The 16,741-nt window shown below is 39.5% G+C and overlaps 1 protein-coding gene across 1 annotated transcript in view; it reads left to right on the forward strand.

Moving 5' to 3' along the window:
• Positions 1 to 16,741, forward strand: part of LOC122550244 (collagen alpha-1(XXVIII) chain-like) — a 238,294-nt gene that overhangs the window by 39,982 nt on the left and 181,571 nt on the right. The window contains exon 11 of the mRNA XM_043691001.1: positions 2,402 to 2,455. Coding sequence (XP_043546936.1) covers positions 2,402 to 2,455 — 54 coding nt within the window. The remainder of the gene's footprint in view (positions 1 to 2,401; positions 2,456 to 16,741) is intronic.

A 16,741-nucleotide genomic window follows, 5' to 3' on the forward strand; every position in this document is an offset into this window, starting at 1 on the left:
GTGTTGCTGAACAAAGAAACCTTGGAGTGCAGGTTCATAACTCCTTGAAAGTGGAATCGCAGGTCGATAGGATAGTGAAGAAGGCGTTTGGTATGCTTTCCTTTATTGGTCAGAGTATTGAGTACAGGAGTTGGGAGGTCATGTTGCGGCTGTACAGGACATTGGTTAGGCCACTGTTGGAATATTGCATGCAATTCTGGTCTCCTTCCTATCGGAAAGATGTTGTGAAACGTGAGAGGGTTCAGAAAAGATTTACAAGGATGTTGCCAGGGTTGGAGGATGTGAGTTATAGGGAGAGACTGAACAAGCTGGGGCTGTTTTCCCTGGAGCGTCGGAGGCTGAGGGGAGACCTTATAGAGGTTTACAAAATTATGAGGGACATGGATAGGATTAATAGACAAAGTCTTTTCCCTAGGGTTGTGGAGTCCAGAACTAGAGGGCATAGATTTAGGGTGAGAGGGGAAAGATATAAAAGAGACCCAAGGGGAAATTTTTTTACACAGAGGGTGGTAGGTGTATGAAATGAGCTGCCAGAGGATGTGGTGGAGGCTGGTACAATTGCAACATTTAAGAGGCATTTGGATGGCAATATGAATAGGAAGGGTTTGAAGGGAAATGGGCCGGGTGCTGGCAGGTGGGACTAGATTGGGTTGGGATATCTGGTCGGCATGGACGGGTTGGACCGAAGGGTCTGTTTCCATGCTGTACATCTCTATGACTCTATGACTCTAAAAGCCAGAGATTGAAAGTTCTAGGGGATGTTCAGAGGAAAACTTATTTGGGTAAAAAAAAAGGCTGTGGGATCATGATGCATACTTGTTGATAGTGATGCAAACTGCTCACAACATTCATGGTGCTGCGTTATTTAATATTTCAGTGTACATCACAGGCTGAGCAGGGTCGTGAATGTATGGATACACCTGAAAGGTGCCAGTATCATGAATCACTTAAAGACCACTTAAAATTTCCTGCCCTTCATAAAAGGGATATGCACAATAGTTGGAGTTGCTGCTTCCAGTTCTGCAGGAAGTGAATCTGTGCATATATATTCTTGTACTTCTGCAGGCTGCCCCAGACCACCAAGTCCTATGATGTGAAACATGTTTATGACCTGCACCTCGGCCAAGCTGACACTGGGGTTCTTTGTCCCAGTTGGCTGGATAGCTGGTTTGTGAAGCAGAATGATGGCAACTGCATGAGTTCAATTCCTGCACCAGCTGAGGTTATCTTGAAGGATTCTCCTTCTCAGCCTCACCTGATGCGTGGTGATCCTCAGCTTAAATCCATCACCAGTCATCTGTCTCTCTAATGAGGGAGTGGCCCTCTGGAGCTATAGAAACGTTATCTTTACCTATGCAAAATTTGTACCAATGGTATTGAGTGATCACTTATATTGCCATGATAAAATCATTTAAAAAATTAATGTTCTTGAATCTTAAAAATGAATCATAATTAAGCACACCTTCATGCTTGATCACACTAAATAACAGTCCATTGGACACAGTAGCAAAATCTGCTATCTTACTTCCACAGTGACAACCTTATTCTTGAGACAGAACTTCATTACATGCAAAGGTTAAGCAGCTACTATCTGTACCCAACTCCCAAACTGTGTGTTGTGCAAGCTTAGGCCTTAAAACTGAGGTGAGGCCTGTGTGCTCATCATTTATTGCATGGCTTTGAAGAAAGGTTGACAGATATCGAACAAGAAAGAAAACTCAACACCCTTCATCTTTGATCTCTGGCTCTGTTTCAGCATCAGATGGAAGGATGAAAACATCAGTATGATTGTTAGTGTGTTAGCTGTTATCAAATAGGTAACTTCATTGTTTGTAAGGTGGAAGATGAACACATTCCCAAAGATATTCTGTAGGGAAGATAGAAGTTGTCAGAAGACCAGCATGATGCAAAAAGCTCCACTACAAGGATACTTGAACTCATGAGTTGAATGCCACAAGTATTGATTTCTCAAGAAGAAGACATTAGCTAACCACCAGGTGAAATGGTAACATTATCTATGGACTGATTAATGTCACTATGGCAATCAGTGGCTAAAGCAGCATACCATTAGATGCTAATGCCAAAAATAACAACAGATAACAACGCCTGATAACACCACACGTGTGACACTTGTGGCATAACCTACTTCTCATAAATTGGTCTCTTCAGCCAACAGGAAAATTCCATCCTGTGGAACTATTCTGTCACCAATGCATTTGTTGCATAATCATCATCTCACATAGATAGAAGGATGATGGTAATAATAACAATCAAATACTTTTAAATATTTAGATTAGAGCATTTATCAAATTCTGGATCAACAGAAAAACAAATTTACCTTACTATTGCTTTGAATTAAGAAAACGACTGAAATTACATTTTATTTGTCCTTTTTCAATAGGGACCGCCTGGACTGATTGGCGAGCAGGGCACTGAGGGAATCCAAGGTCCAAAGGTAGGAAATGCCCATTGTCTTTGGGGTTTGCTGTCTGAGTATATTTCTTTATATAGTAATTAATTTTCTCTCTACTAACAAAAATTAAAAAGTATGAACTTGCTCTGCTTGGAGAGTACAAAGGGCTCGTATTGAATCAATAGAGAGCTTTTCATGAAACCATTTTAAAATGTTTTTAAATTGACTTGGAAAATACTATGAATTAAGATTTCAAACTGAATAAAATTGATAGCGAAACAGTGAAAGAAGACTCTACAAAAAGCGTGAACACTTGTTCTGTGACCTTTGTTGGAAAAAATATCAGGTCCATTGAAAAATTGATTAAAAACACCTAAGAGGTAAGTTCTTGAAGATGTTATGTTGCAGAAGTTGTTTCCTTCCCTTTGGGCCAGTAGCCCTGAGTTTGAGATCTAATGCTCCAAAGGTGTGCCATAACACATTTGAACAGGTTGTTTTCAAAAAATTCTGCAATGTAACTATGGGTCCAATTATACAAAATTGGTCATATTCCTCAAAGTGAGCTCTTAGAAGAGCAGTTAGTAACCTTTATTTCAATTTCTTGTAATGTAAATTAAAAGAAATGATTCTCCATTGTTTTTATTTACCTAGTGTTCCTCTGTTGCACTTTTCACTGTCTTGTGAGCTGCTTATTGGTAAACCTGGCAAAATTGGCCTGTAGTTTTCTCTTTTTTGTTTTGTAGCTTTTTCTCTGGAAAATGAGAAACTTGTTGTAGGTCTGTGGGCAAAAAAAGGACATGATTTGAATATGGTAACTTAGAGACAATCGATTCATCATTTCTCAACATTTGCCTTGTGACATTTCCTGAAAACATTTGTGAACTTAGCAAACTTTCTAGACTCAGGAATAAATTGTGCAGGTTGACAAATGTTCTCTGAAACATGGTACATTTTTAACATTTAATTTTAATAGAAGTATGGAAAAACAGCCTGAAGGCAGTCATGCATCTACTTTACTTTTGAGCTGAAAGCAGACTACCTATTCTTTCCCTTCGTCATTGATGTAAAACCTCACACCTGAGACCTAGAGTTTTATGTGGCTCATAATTGATATTTATAAGACATTAAATAAGACTCATAAAATCTATCTGTCTTGTTCCTTGAAGACAGATTCAAAATCACTGTAACAACACCATCTAAAATTAATTGTAAAAAGTGTCACAGTGAGTGATGCACCAGAAATGTTGGAAGTAATAAGCATACATATAAACTGAGTGATCAGTTTTTGTGGATTTTTGGTCCTCATCAGCAAGAAAACTCCAACTATAGCAAAGCATACTCTTTTTGTAGTATATTATATATCCTTTCTCATGGGTGAGCCTAGCTTTAATGTGGGTTTACATTTAGGAGTAAATAGCGATTTATTTAACACAACTATTCACAAGGTGAGAGAAGAGATCCTGGTAGAACCTTAAGGTCTCAGGCTGAAGTCCATGTGATTTGTTATGTCGGTGACAAAACACCATTTGCACATCTTAGGAGCTATTCTGAGAGTAAATGTGTAATTAGCCTTTACTTGATATTCCCCCACAAATCACATTCATCAATCGCCATCAGCTCAGTTCTCTTTGAGGATGTATGGGATGCATGAGCTCCCTTCCTAAAATCTGGGACAGTCAATGCAGGACTGAAGTGATGGCAATATTAATGTCGACAAGAAAATTTCTGGAGCTCCAACAGAGAGTAGAAGTGCATCATTGATGGTAAGGAAACAAATTTTAAGACCAAGATCTATGAGGAGTACTTACATAACACTTAGATCTTCAATTTGAATTACTTCCCTCATGTAAGTCTAAGACTTTTACCAAAAGATCATCCTTTAAATGAGGGTGATCTCAATAGGTAACAAGGGCTTGCTTCTCCTTGATAGCTGTCTGCGACTTCTAAGCAAGATTTTGTTCTTTCTCTCAAGACAGCTTTTTGATCATAAGGTCATCATTACAGTTGGAAATTTTGCTCAGCTAATAATTTTGGAGATCCAAACCTTTTTTTCAATCAATGTATCTCTTTATGTCAATTGCCTGAGAGCTTTGGCTGTCTCTGCAGGGAAATTCTGAAATTCTGCTGTAAGATTTTCAATTTAGTCTCCTAGGTTTAATTATATTGCATGAATAATAGTTCAGCTCTTAGGCCAGCAGTCTCTTTCAGGTAGTTAGATTTCTGCAATTCTTGTGAATCTTCAAACTATTCAAGCTCTTTTTAATGCTTGAACTTAGACTTTGCCAAATTATTCCGTGTCCCTTGATGCTGCAACAGCAAAACCACAATCCCTTCTATACCAACACCATCATTTGTTAGTCATCAAGTACCAGAGAAAGTTCCTATCTCATCTATGGAATTTACTTACCTGTTTCTTTCAGTTCCTGACATTGATAAGGTTTGATAGCCTTTTCCCTGATTATTCAGACAACTGAGTTTAGATATTCTCAGCTTCAAATGACCCTTTCAGGGTTCTGAAAGTATACTTCTGGTTTAGAATGTTTAAAATTAAACACTTACACTGAGGTAACCTATTTCCTGACTGTTCTGTACTAACTCCTTTCTCCAGGAGAAATTGTTCTCATATCTAACTTTGAACAGGACATTTTTGAACAAAAAACAACTGGTTTCCAATCTATGGGTTTTCTCCCAAGCAAAAAAATCCCGATTCTTCTAAACCAAAAGCAAACTATCATTTTCAAATGTTTTTCTGTGTAATTGAATAGCTCTCAAATTACAAAGAAATTCCCATTACGCCTCCTGGAGCCCTCTCTTTGTACTGTTAAATAATGGCTTCAGGAAGGCTGACAAGTTAATTATTGAACCCTCTCATGCACTCAGACCCAAATCCACATGCCACTCATTCAAAATTTAAACTTTATATTAAATGATTCTAAAATATTTAGAAATCATACACCATACATCACGCCACAATTACTCAGTCTGTTGATAAATTTCAGCGAGAATAAATTAGAATCAAGCTGTGTACCAAGTGTTCTCTTCTCTTAATGGCTCCTGCAGTGTAATACAAATAATATGATGTAAATCAATCACCTTTGCTGTGTATTTGTTTTGAATCTTGGATGTGAGTGTTCATCTACTAGAAATTTGAGTCAATCAATGTGCAGTTTTTTTGAGGTTATCTTCACTTGGGCTTGGGTGGAACTCTTCAAATTGATTTCAAATAGGACTTCATACCACTAGACAATCTCTAAGCACTGATTTAGATTTTCATTTCAATGGAAATGGCTGTTGTATCAACCAGATCAGCAGAAAAAAATAGTTTTTGTCAATGGTATGATTATTCATTACGCCAAAATGGTGCACACGCAGCCAGGGCTGATGGTGTCAGCTGGTCACAATAGACTTCAGGATGTACTGTTGATGTCACATTCATGAGAAGTGACACCGGTATATGTACAGGTTATCCAATCTTTATTTCACAGTAATCAGCTTTTAAAAGTGCTGCCCAAGTGGTGGGCTGTTTCTCAGCATTTGCCATGAAATAAAATGGAACCATTCTCACTAGAGGAGCTGCTACTCAGGAGGGACAGTCTTGTAAATGGAGCCCAAACACACAGTGATGGCCTCAGGCTCCAACTATGAAACTACTCATCTTGGTTAGCCCAAAGTGGTACAGCTGCTTATTAATCACACCAGTATTATGTTTTTAAGGGTTGTAAGTTTGCTCAGTGAGCTGGTAGATTTGTTCTCAGACATTGCGTCAAGATGCTAGGTAGCATCATCAGTGAGCATCCAGTGAAGCACTGGTGATCAGTCCTGTTTTCTATTTATGTATCTTGGTCTTTACGGTGGGTGATAATGCCAGCATTATCTTTGAACATGTGACTTCTAGGTGACATTTATATGATTTACAGCCTTTAGCAAATGAATGAAGTTTTCACAGAATTTCCTGGAAAGGTGCTAACAGTTTACTTGATCACATTTGCAAAGACCTTCAGGCTAAATTTGTATAATCTTTCTGATGGGCTCCTGCCAAGGTTCCAATGGGAGGTTGGCTGAAGCCAGATTTTCCAAGCAGGAAGGTGCAGGTAAATTTACCATTGCAGCAGGCAGGCCTAGCAGGCCTAGCAGACCTTTGCACTGGCCTCAAAAAATGAGGTGGAGTCAATGTTGGGGAGCACTGGCAGAGAAGATGTCAGTCTGCAACTTTTCAGAACCTTTTGCATTGCAAGTATGATACAATTTTAACTGTAATGCTAATCTATCCATAACATACAGCTGCTGCATCAACAAATGTTCTGAGAGGAAAAGTTTCTTGTACTGTCTTAGGGTAAAGTCTTATCAGGCTACACGTATATGGCTGCTCGCTCATTGGAGAGAGATGACTGACAAGTGTTTAACCTGAGGGGCACCACACCTCAGGTAAGGTTGGTGGGGGGGGGCGGAGCAGGAACTGAGAAGGAGATCCCTTCATAGTAACCTCAGCCAGTGTGTTAATCGAGCTCACGCTGTTGGCATCAATCTGCATTGGAGATCATTTGCTCCTAAGATCTACTTTAAGTTCAGAAGAGTTCAATGGGAGCAGTTATCTCATGGTAGGAAATAATCAAGAATCAACAAATTAATTTAAGTGATTTTGATTACCAGTTCCAGAAGTGAAATCCTGGGAGATTTCTACAAATTATTGCCTGTGAAAGATATAGAGTTTTTAACAGTTTTACTCTTCAAAATAAAGCACAAAATAAATTTTCTGAAAGTAATTTAAATTGCACACAATCAGGCTACAGACAAATAAGTAGAATTTTCATCCTCTGGTGGGGGAGGGGGTGGGAGACGTCAGGAATGGGGGATAATTTGCAACAATAGTAATATTATTTTGCAGAAAATGTATTTATAGGATGAAGACAGATTGTCTTGCCAAAATCTTGTTATATATAATATATTTCTGTTTGATATGATAGTGCGACTGAAGGAATTGAGCCAACTTTTTCTTTTTCTTATGGGAACTAAAATGATAGCAATTTAAATGTGTAAAAGAATAGTGTATTCAACTGTATAATATCCAGACATTATTATGAGCTTACGCCAAATATTTTAATGCTTCAATAGTCAACATTCAGCAATATGCTAAGATTTTAAAATGGGAAACAAAATGGATAATGTCATTTGCTTCAAATGCAAGAAAGAAGTCTTGAATAGATATATTGAAATGGCCCAGAGGGATTCATAAAAGTGATTTGCCTCAAAGCAGGTTTTTGAAGTACATTAATGCACATCACACATTTCGAGCGTGAATACTGACTGTAATTTTTGGCAGTTTATTTGACCATAAGGACACCATAATAGAATTTAATCTGCCTCTTGGACAATGTTCATGGGGATCACTAGATAACTATTTTGAGTAGGAATCATAACTTGTATTTCATTTCTCATATCTAACCTGGAATACTAAGGTCAATTGTGGAAACCTATCTGTTGCCCTGACAAACTCAACATAGCCCATGATTAAAACCTGCAATTATCTGCTCTGTATTGGTCTAATATTCCATTCCATATTGTCTTTAACTGGTAAAATGTTTGGAGAAGATAGCAATCGTTGCTAATTTTCTTGTACTTCACATAACTTATGAAAACAACTTTTCTTATTTCTTAGTTTTGTGGCATTTTCTACATTTTAAGCACGATGACAACTTGGATTAATGTTATATTCTTCATGTCCTAAGTATTTAATGGAATATAAATGGACTCCAAAGTGCAGAGGAAGAAGAGTTAGGGAAGTTGACTGGATACAGTCTAAAGAATCGGCTGAGTGGTAGCAAGAACATTTAGGCTTGCATAGACATTTAGGATGTTGAGGCTAAGGTAGTTGAAGTTCTCTGGACACGGGCAAATGCAAAGAAAGGCAGTGATAAAAGAAGAGATGGCACATGCTGGTATGTAAATTTGAAGGAATTGTAGAAAGAAAGAGGCATGAATTAGTTGGTGAATAGTGGGTACCAGTAGGGGAGATCAAAAGTTTTGATATTAATGCATTGGGGGCAGTAAAGATTAATCAAAGGAGGAGTGATTGTGGATCAGGAAGTTGTGTGTGACTGTGATGAATGATCAATGTTATTCTTTAACCATGGAGAGAAAAGTACTGATCAATATAGTCTTACCTCAATTTATATTTTGCTCCAAGTATTGATGCATTTACTTCAATTGCTAATTCGAAATAGCATGAATGTACTTTGTCACTAATGTAAACTTTGCTTCTTCAATGACTTCCATGGAAGTATAATTAGTAGTGCACCAAGGAGTTTTGCATGAAAGTTTAGGTTTACTGGATTCCAACAGGTCAATAAGTAGGATATCTTTCTAGTTATGTATTAGCTTGAAAATGATAAAAGCATACATGGAAGTTTTATAGTGCTCGCAATGGGGCTGAGTTCAGAGGACCAATAGCAGGAATATGTATGGTAGACCATTCACAAAAAAGCAGATTACTATTTTGGTCAAAGTGCAGATTAAGGATGTATTTGTTTAGAGAGAGTAGAGAACTCTGCTCTATATAGATCTTGTTTAACAAATCACAGATTTTAAGTTGAGGTACATGTGTATTGAGAGGGGGAAGGTTAGCTCAGGCGACTAGTGTGTGGATCAGGATAACGTCCAGGCAGGGAACTCAAGAAGAAAATGTTAATTAGCCATATAATGTTTCAAAATGCACATTATTAAAATGACAATATCTGAAATCAAGTTACTCAATTATAATTAATCAGTGAGAGTTTACATTAGTGCCAATTTGACATTGTTTCAATTTGACATATAAAATGTGCACAAAATACTTGCACGAAAATATGTAGATAAACTGATGTAGGACAATATTGACAAGGAATTTGTTTTGTCAGGTGAAAAAACCTGAACAGGTTTTTCATTATACTTGCACTGGCTTAAGACATTCAATGGGATTTTGCACTGGAACTTGCTGTTAACTGGAGAGTCACAAAAAAAGAGAGTCCTCTATAGTACAGCTGAACCACCCCTTGTGAACCGGGCAAACAACTGTATCTCCTTAACAATCAGTTGGAGAATTGCTAATTAGAAGCAAAGTTCAAATCAGGAAGTGCCAGTTTCAATATTAAATTAAATGTCAAATGAGGTATAGAAAATGAAATAGAAGAGATACAAGGATTGCATTGAGAGAGAAAAATAACCGACAGAAAGAAAGAGTTGGCTCAGTCATGCAGGTCAAATGGCACTGTGCGTTGGAGTATTTGCAGAGTGTGGGTATGAGGTGCTAAAGAAAGAAACAGTGCTGGCATGAAGAAATACTGACATGATTTTGTAGATTTCTGCACTTAATCAGTGTGTGAGTTGAGGAGCACAAAATACCCTAGTAGGACAGGAAAACTGTGTTTGTTGGATACAAAGTGGAAATTGTTTGAAGACTTAACCCTGAATTCTGGATTTAACTGCCAGTTCATGTGATTCCCAGGATATCTGTTACTTGTTAGGGTCAACCATGACAGAGCAGAGTGGGAATTGGTGGAGCTATAAAATTGTCAGATTGGAAAACTTTAAATAGCAAACTACGGTGGCTGCTTCCGAAATGAAAGGTTTTGCTCAAAGCACTTATTCTAAGAGTCTGTGCTTCCGTTGCTATGGAGTTGACCTCTAACACTTGAGATGTCATTTCTGCTCCCTTGAATATTTTTGACTTTGATCTGTAATTCCCAATGGTCAGCTTTCGCAACAACTTGGGTGCAGTTTGTGCAGCTTTACCTTGTTCCTCATCAGAACACCAAGAAGATCAGTCTCAGCAACACCATTGGGAACAGCTTTGTCTTCAGTCACATCCCACTCCAGAGGGGCAAAAGATTAAAGGCTGAGCTCCAGCTCAGGAAATACCCTGATTGAGGGTATATGTCTAGATGATCTGCTTTCTGAACGTGACCATATAAAGATGCCTCAGGAGGCTCAGCCTTGGCAAGTTGTTGCTGCCATCTGTAGTCTCGTGGAGCAAAACAAATCCGCCCAAAGGAGGCAGGTGGGCACACATTGTCAAAGTTTCCTAAGCTCTGAAATTCTTCACCTCTGAATCCTTCTAGGGATCGACAGGATTTGAGTATCTGCTCACTCCTGTCTTTCTCAGGTGTGTGATACCATATATACAAGGTATCACACTGCTTACATGTAATTTGTTACTATGAGACCAGTCAGAATGGGAGGGCCCTTTGGGTTGGTTGCACTTACTGCATTTCCAGGGCTTTACAGGCTGCATGGTAAAGCTCCACTAACCTCTGCGTTCCTGAGTCACTGGCAGACTCCCTAACTGTGAGAAGATGTAAATGCTAAAATGTCAACCAACATTTCCAGAAGGAAAACCTTTTGAGAAATAAAGAATTATCTCCCCAGGCATCAAATTATGTCATTGGGCAACTGGATGACAGGCTATACAATGTGTGGTTTGATTCCTCCTTCATACTGAAGGTCCAACAATACCTTTACAACGTGCTGTTCTCTTAAAAAGCAAGTAAGTGCATCATGAACAATTTTATATAAATTAAGGGTAAAGTACATTTTCAGATGGTACACTACAAAAGAAATAAAACAACACAGTACACCAGTATAATGCTTCAAACCACTGTGAGGTTCCTTTAGTTTTTGACACCAGCGTTGTTGCATCGCCAGAGAGAAAGAAAAGTGATTTACACTTTGGCTGAACTATTAGATAAGGTCATGCTTCTGAAAGATTTAATATTGATGCTACATCAAGTTCCATCCATTCTGATGATATCACATATCTTTGGTTGGAGCAGAAGGAGTCCAGTGCTACTCAATAGAGACTGATGTGTCATATTTTTTTGCAGATGGTCCTCTAATTATGCCTAACCAGTCAAGGAGGGGATCAGATGGGCCAATGGGCTGAGGAGTGGCAGATGGAGCTTAACTTAGATAAATGCGAGGTGCTGAATTTTGGAAAAGCAAATCAGAGCAGGACTTATACACTGAATGGAAAGGTTGCTGAACAAAGAGACCTTGGAGTGCAGGTTCATAGCTCCTTGAAATGGAGTCGCAGGTAGATAGGATAGTGAAGAAGGTGTTCAGTATGCTTTCTTTTATTGGTCAGACACTGAGTATGGGAGTTTAGAGGTCATATTGCAGTTGTACAGGACATTGGTTAGGCCACTTTTGGAATGTTGCATGCAATTCTGGTCTCCTTCCTATTGGAAGGATGTTGTGAAACTTGAAAGGGTTCAGAAAAGATTTACAGGGTTTTTGCCAGGTTTGGAGGATTTGAGCTATAGGGAGAGGTTGAATAGGTTGGGGCTTTTTTCCATGGAGCTTCAGAGGTTGAAGGGTGACCGTATAGAATCATGAAGGGCATGGATAGGATAAATAGACAAGATCTTTTCCCTGGGGTGGGGGAGTCCAGAACTAGAGGGCATAGGTTTATGGTGAGAGGGGAAAGATTTAAATGGGACCTAAGGGGCAACTTTTTCATGCAGAGGATGCTGCATGTATGGAATGAGCTGCCAGAGGAAGTGGTGGATGCTGGGGCAATTACAATATTTAAGAGGTATCTGGACAGATATATGAATAGGAAGGGTATAAGAGGAATATGGGCCAAATGTTGGCAAATGGGACTAGATTAGGTAGGATATCTGGTTGACATGGATGAGTTGGACTGAGGGGTCTGTTTACATCCTGTACATCTCTGTGACTCTATGTGGACAAGAAGTTGGTAGATAGTATATAATGTGGGCAAATGTGAACTATTGTTTGGAAGGGACAACAAAAGAACGTAATATTATTTAAATAGAGAAAAACTGCAGAAAGCAGCAACTCAAAGAGATTGGGGGATACTTGTGCATGAAACCCATAAAGCTAGCGCAGGTAATCAGGAATGCTCATGGAATTTTAGTCCTTATTTCAACAGAGTTACAATAAATGAGTAGGGAAATCTTACTGCAACTGTTGTACCTCTGCTTCTTTAATAAGCTTCCCTCCATCATAAGGTCAGATGTGGCTGAAAACTGTACAACATTTAGCACCATTTGCCATGGTGATAGCGAGGTAATGTCACTGGACGAGTAATTTATGAAATCTAGCTAATGTACTGGTGTTATGAGTTTGAATCCAACTGATGGTATGTGGATTGAAATTGGAAACGGTAAACATCTGGAAGAAAAAGCTACCTAATGGCTGGAGTGCTGCTTCGTTGCATTACTGTGCAACTGAAGTTTGCTGTATCGAGGAGTTAGGTGAAAAAGGGGAGAGGTTATCAGTCCCTTTAATAAGTGAGTATGTCTGCTGTTTAATATCCAAATAAGGAGGAGGGAATTTGAGGCATAAGGAGAAAGAGGAGTACGAGGGAAGATAGTGAGACTGAGCAGGAAATAAAAATTGAGGCCAAGGCTGGAGGCAGTGGAGAAAGAGTGACATCACATAATAAGCTATAAGTTCATTGGTTGGTAACTGCTAATTTGAATACCTATTATAAATTCCTTTCAGATTAAAAAGAAATTGGAAAAATATTTTACAGATTAAAAACTAAAGACCAGCAGAAACATAAACATATAAATTAAAGCTAATTAAATAAATTAAAGTCGTGGGGTCAGAAGATGTGTTGTACCTGCATTACGTGAGACCTGGTGAACCCACTGTGGTTCATAGTGACCACATCTGTAGCATATTGCTTTCTTGAGGAAGTCCAGCTCAGAGTTTATGAGCTGGGAATCTGAGCTTTGAGCATTATGACACATCAGAGAGGGGGAGAGCTACCTGGATGCTGTGTTTCAGGAGGCAATCACAACCTGTAGGTTAACGATTTCAAACTGGTTGAGGGGAGGGGATCCTAAGTAGTAGTGACAATAGAAAGACAGATGAGGATAATTCTGAATTTGAAAATATCAAGTTAATTAGAAAAGGCAGGCAAGAGCAAGGCAGAGAACAAGGTAACGCTGATGAATTCCACTGCATTTATTTCAGAGCATTTAGTATATTTAAAACAGAGAAAGATAAGTTCTTGATTGGCACGGGATCAAAGGTTATGGGAAGAAAATTGGAAAATGGGGTTGAAAAGCCTATCATCCATGATTGAAATGACAGAGCAAATTTGATAGCCGAATGGCCAAATTTCTGCTCCTCTGTCTTATGGTGTTATTAGATTAGATTAGATTAGATTAGATTACAGTGTGGAAACAGGCCCTTCGGCCCAACAAGTCCACACCGACCCGCCAAAGCGAAACCCACCCATACCCCTACATTTACCCCTTACCTAAGGCTACGGGCAATTTAGCATGGCCAATTCACCTGACCCTGCACATCTTTAGCTGGTGGGAGGAAACCGGAGCACCCGGAGGAAACCCACGCAGACACGGGGAGAACGTGCAAACTCCACACACTCAGTCGCCTGAGGCGGGAATTGAACCCGGGTCTCTGGCGCTGTGAGGCAGCAGTGCTAACCACTGTGCCGCCCCCTTATGGTCTTATGGGTCTACAGGTAAGGCAGATGAATTCAGGGCATGTATGGAAACACTGGATATACATGGCTGAGGGAAGGATAGGACTGGCAGCGAAGTGTTCTGAGGTTTAGATGCTGTAGGAAGGATAGAAAGGGAGGCAAAAGAGGAGGGGGCTGTGGCATTTTTGACTAAGGAAAACTTTGCTGCTGCACTAAGAGAGTATTTTTCTGAGGGATTGTACAGTGAAGCTATAGGGATGGAAGTTGGAAATAAGAAGGGTTTGATGATGTCAGTGGGATTATACCATTGGGGTCACCGCCTCCACCAGCTAAAAAGTCAAAGGGAAGTTGAGGAGCAAATATGTAGAGAGATATCAGATATATGTTATAAGCATAGAGTTATAATGTGATGGGGATTTTAACTTTCCAAACAAACTGGGACTGCCATAGTGTTAAGGGCCAGGTGAGGAATTCGTTAGATCTATTCAGAAAATTTTCTGTATCAATACATAGATATACTTACGAGAGAAGGAGTAATACTTAACCTTCTCTTGCAAAATAAGGCACGGCAAGTGACTGAAATATTAGTTGGGGAGCACTTTGGCACTGATGATCATCATTATTAGTTTTAAAATAGTTATGGAAAAGGATAGGCCTTGTATAAAAATTAAAGCTCTTAATTACAGTAAGCGAAATTTTGATGATCTACAAAGGAACTTCCAAGAATTGATTAGAGTAGATGAGTCACAGGTAAGGGGACAACTAGCAAGTAGGAGGCTTTCAAAAGTGAGATAATGGGAGCTCAGAGGCATTATGTTCCTATTAATTGTGAAAGGTAAGGCTGATCAGAGTAAGGAACAATGGATGAATGAAGATATTCATATAAGTTTAAAAAGAAGTCTAATATTAGGTACAGACAATTGGGATCAAGTGAATCTCTTGAGGAGTATAAGGGGTGTAGGGGCATTCTTAAGAGAGAAATCAGGAGGGCAAAAAGGGAATTGAGATAGCCTTGGCAAATAAAGTTCAGGAGAATCCAAAGAGATTCTACAACTACATAAAGAGCAACTAGGCCGAGAATAGGACCCATAAAGATGAATGAGGTCATCTATGTGTGGAACCACTGAAAATGGGAGAGATACTAAATGAATATTTCACATCAATTCTTAATGTGGAGAAAGAAATAGAAGCTAGGAAACTTGGAAAGAAATATTGAGAATAGTCCGCATTACTCCTACCGGAAGGATACTGTGAAACTTGAAAAGGTTCAGAAAAGATTTACAAGGTTATTGCCAGGATTGGAGAGTTTGAGCTATTGGGAGAGGCTGAATAGGTTAGGTGAATCCAGTACTAGAAGGCATAGTTTTAAGGTGAGAGGGAAAATATTTAAAAGGGACCTGAGGGGCAACCTTTTCATGAAGAGGGTGATGTGTATATAGAATGAGCTGCCAGAGAAAGTGGTGGAGACTGGTACAATTACAACATTTCAAAGGTATCTGGATATGGGCCAAGTGCTGGCAAATGGGACTAGATTAATTTAGCATATCTGGTAGGCATGGATGATTGTGACCAAAGGGTCTGTTTCTGTGCTGTACATCTCTATGACTCTAAGACTCTACAGAAGAGGAAGGGCTGAAGGCCTTAAAAAAACCCATTAAGATGGAAACATTTCTTGGACCTGATCAAGTGCATTCCAAGACATAGAGAGAAGCTAGGGAAGAGATTGTGGAGCCCCTAACAGACATTTGTATCATCTACATGGGTGAGGTTCTGGAGGACTGGAGGGTGGCTAATGTTATTTAAGAAAGTCTGTAAGGAGAAGCCTGGGAAAAGTAAGTTTGACAACAGTGGTCAGTAAGTCAGTAAGTTATTGAAAAGAATTCTTAGAGATAGGATTTACATGCATTTGGAGAGGCAAAGACTGATTAGAGAGAGGAAGCATGATTTTGTGCATGGGAAATCATGTCTTTCAAACTTGATTGAGTTTTTTGAGGATGTAACCAAAAGGATTGAGGGCAGAGTGGTAGACGTTGTCTACATGGACTTTAATAAATCCTTTGATAAGATTCCACATAGTAGACTAATTTGTAAAGTGGATCACATGGGATTCAGGGTGAGCTTGCCAACTGGATACAAAATTGGCTTGATGGTAAAGGCCCAAAGGCGGTGGTGGAAGGTTAATTTTCAAACTGGAGGCCTGTGATCAATGGTGTTCCACAGGGATCAGTGCTGGGTCCACTTCCTTTTGTAATTTATATAAATGATTTGGATAAGAATTTAGGAGGCATGGTTAGTAGGTTTGCAGATGATACCAAAATTGGTGGTATAGTGGACAGTGAAGAAAGTTACCGTTGCTCAGAAGGGAACGGTGGAGAAGAGCAGAGCAATAGTTATTGGGGACTCGATAGTTCGAGGCACAGGTAGGTGGTTTTGTGGAGGCGAGAGAGACTCACGTTTGGTATGTTGCCTCCCAGGTGCAAGGGTAAGTGACGTCTCTGATTGTGTTTTCCGGGTCCATAAGGGGGAGGGGGAGCAGCCCGAAGTTGTGGTCCACATTGGCACCAACAACATAGGTAGGAAGAGGGCTGAGGATGTTAGGCAGGTTTTCAGGGAGCTAGGTTGGAAGCTCTGAGTAAGAACAAACAGAGTTGTTGTCTCTGGTTTGTTACCCGTGCCACGTTATAGAGAGTCGAGGAATAGGGAGAGAGAACAGTTAAATGCGTGGCTACAGGGATGGTGCAGGAGGGAGGGATTCCGGTATCTGGATAACTGGGGTTCTTTCTGGGGAAGGTGGGACCTCTATAAACAGGATGGTCTACACCTGAACCTGAGGGGCACCAGTACCCTTGGTGGGAGGTTTGCTAGTGCTCTTGGGG

This window comes from Chiloscyllium plagiosum, chromosome 5 (assembly GCF_004010195.1).
Source record: "Chiloscyllium plagiosum isolate BGI_BamShark_2017 chromosome 5, ASM401019v2, whole genome shotgun sequence".
In the NCBI taxonomy this organism is placed as follows: Eukaryota; Metazoa; Chordata; class Chondrichthyes; order Orectolobiformes; family Hemiscylliidae; genus Chiloscyllium; species Chiloscyllium plagiosum.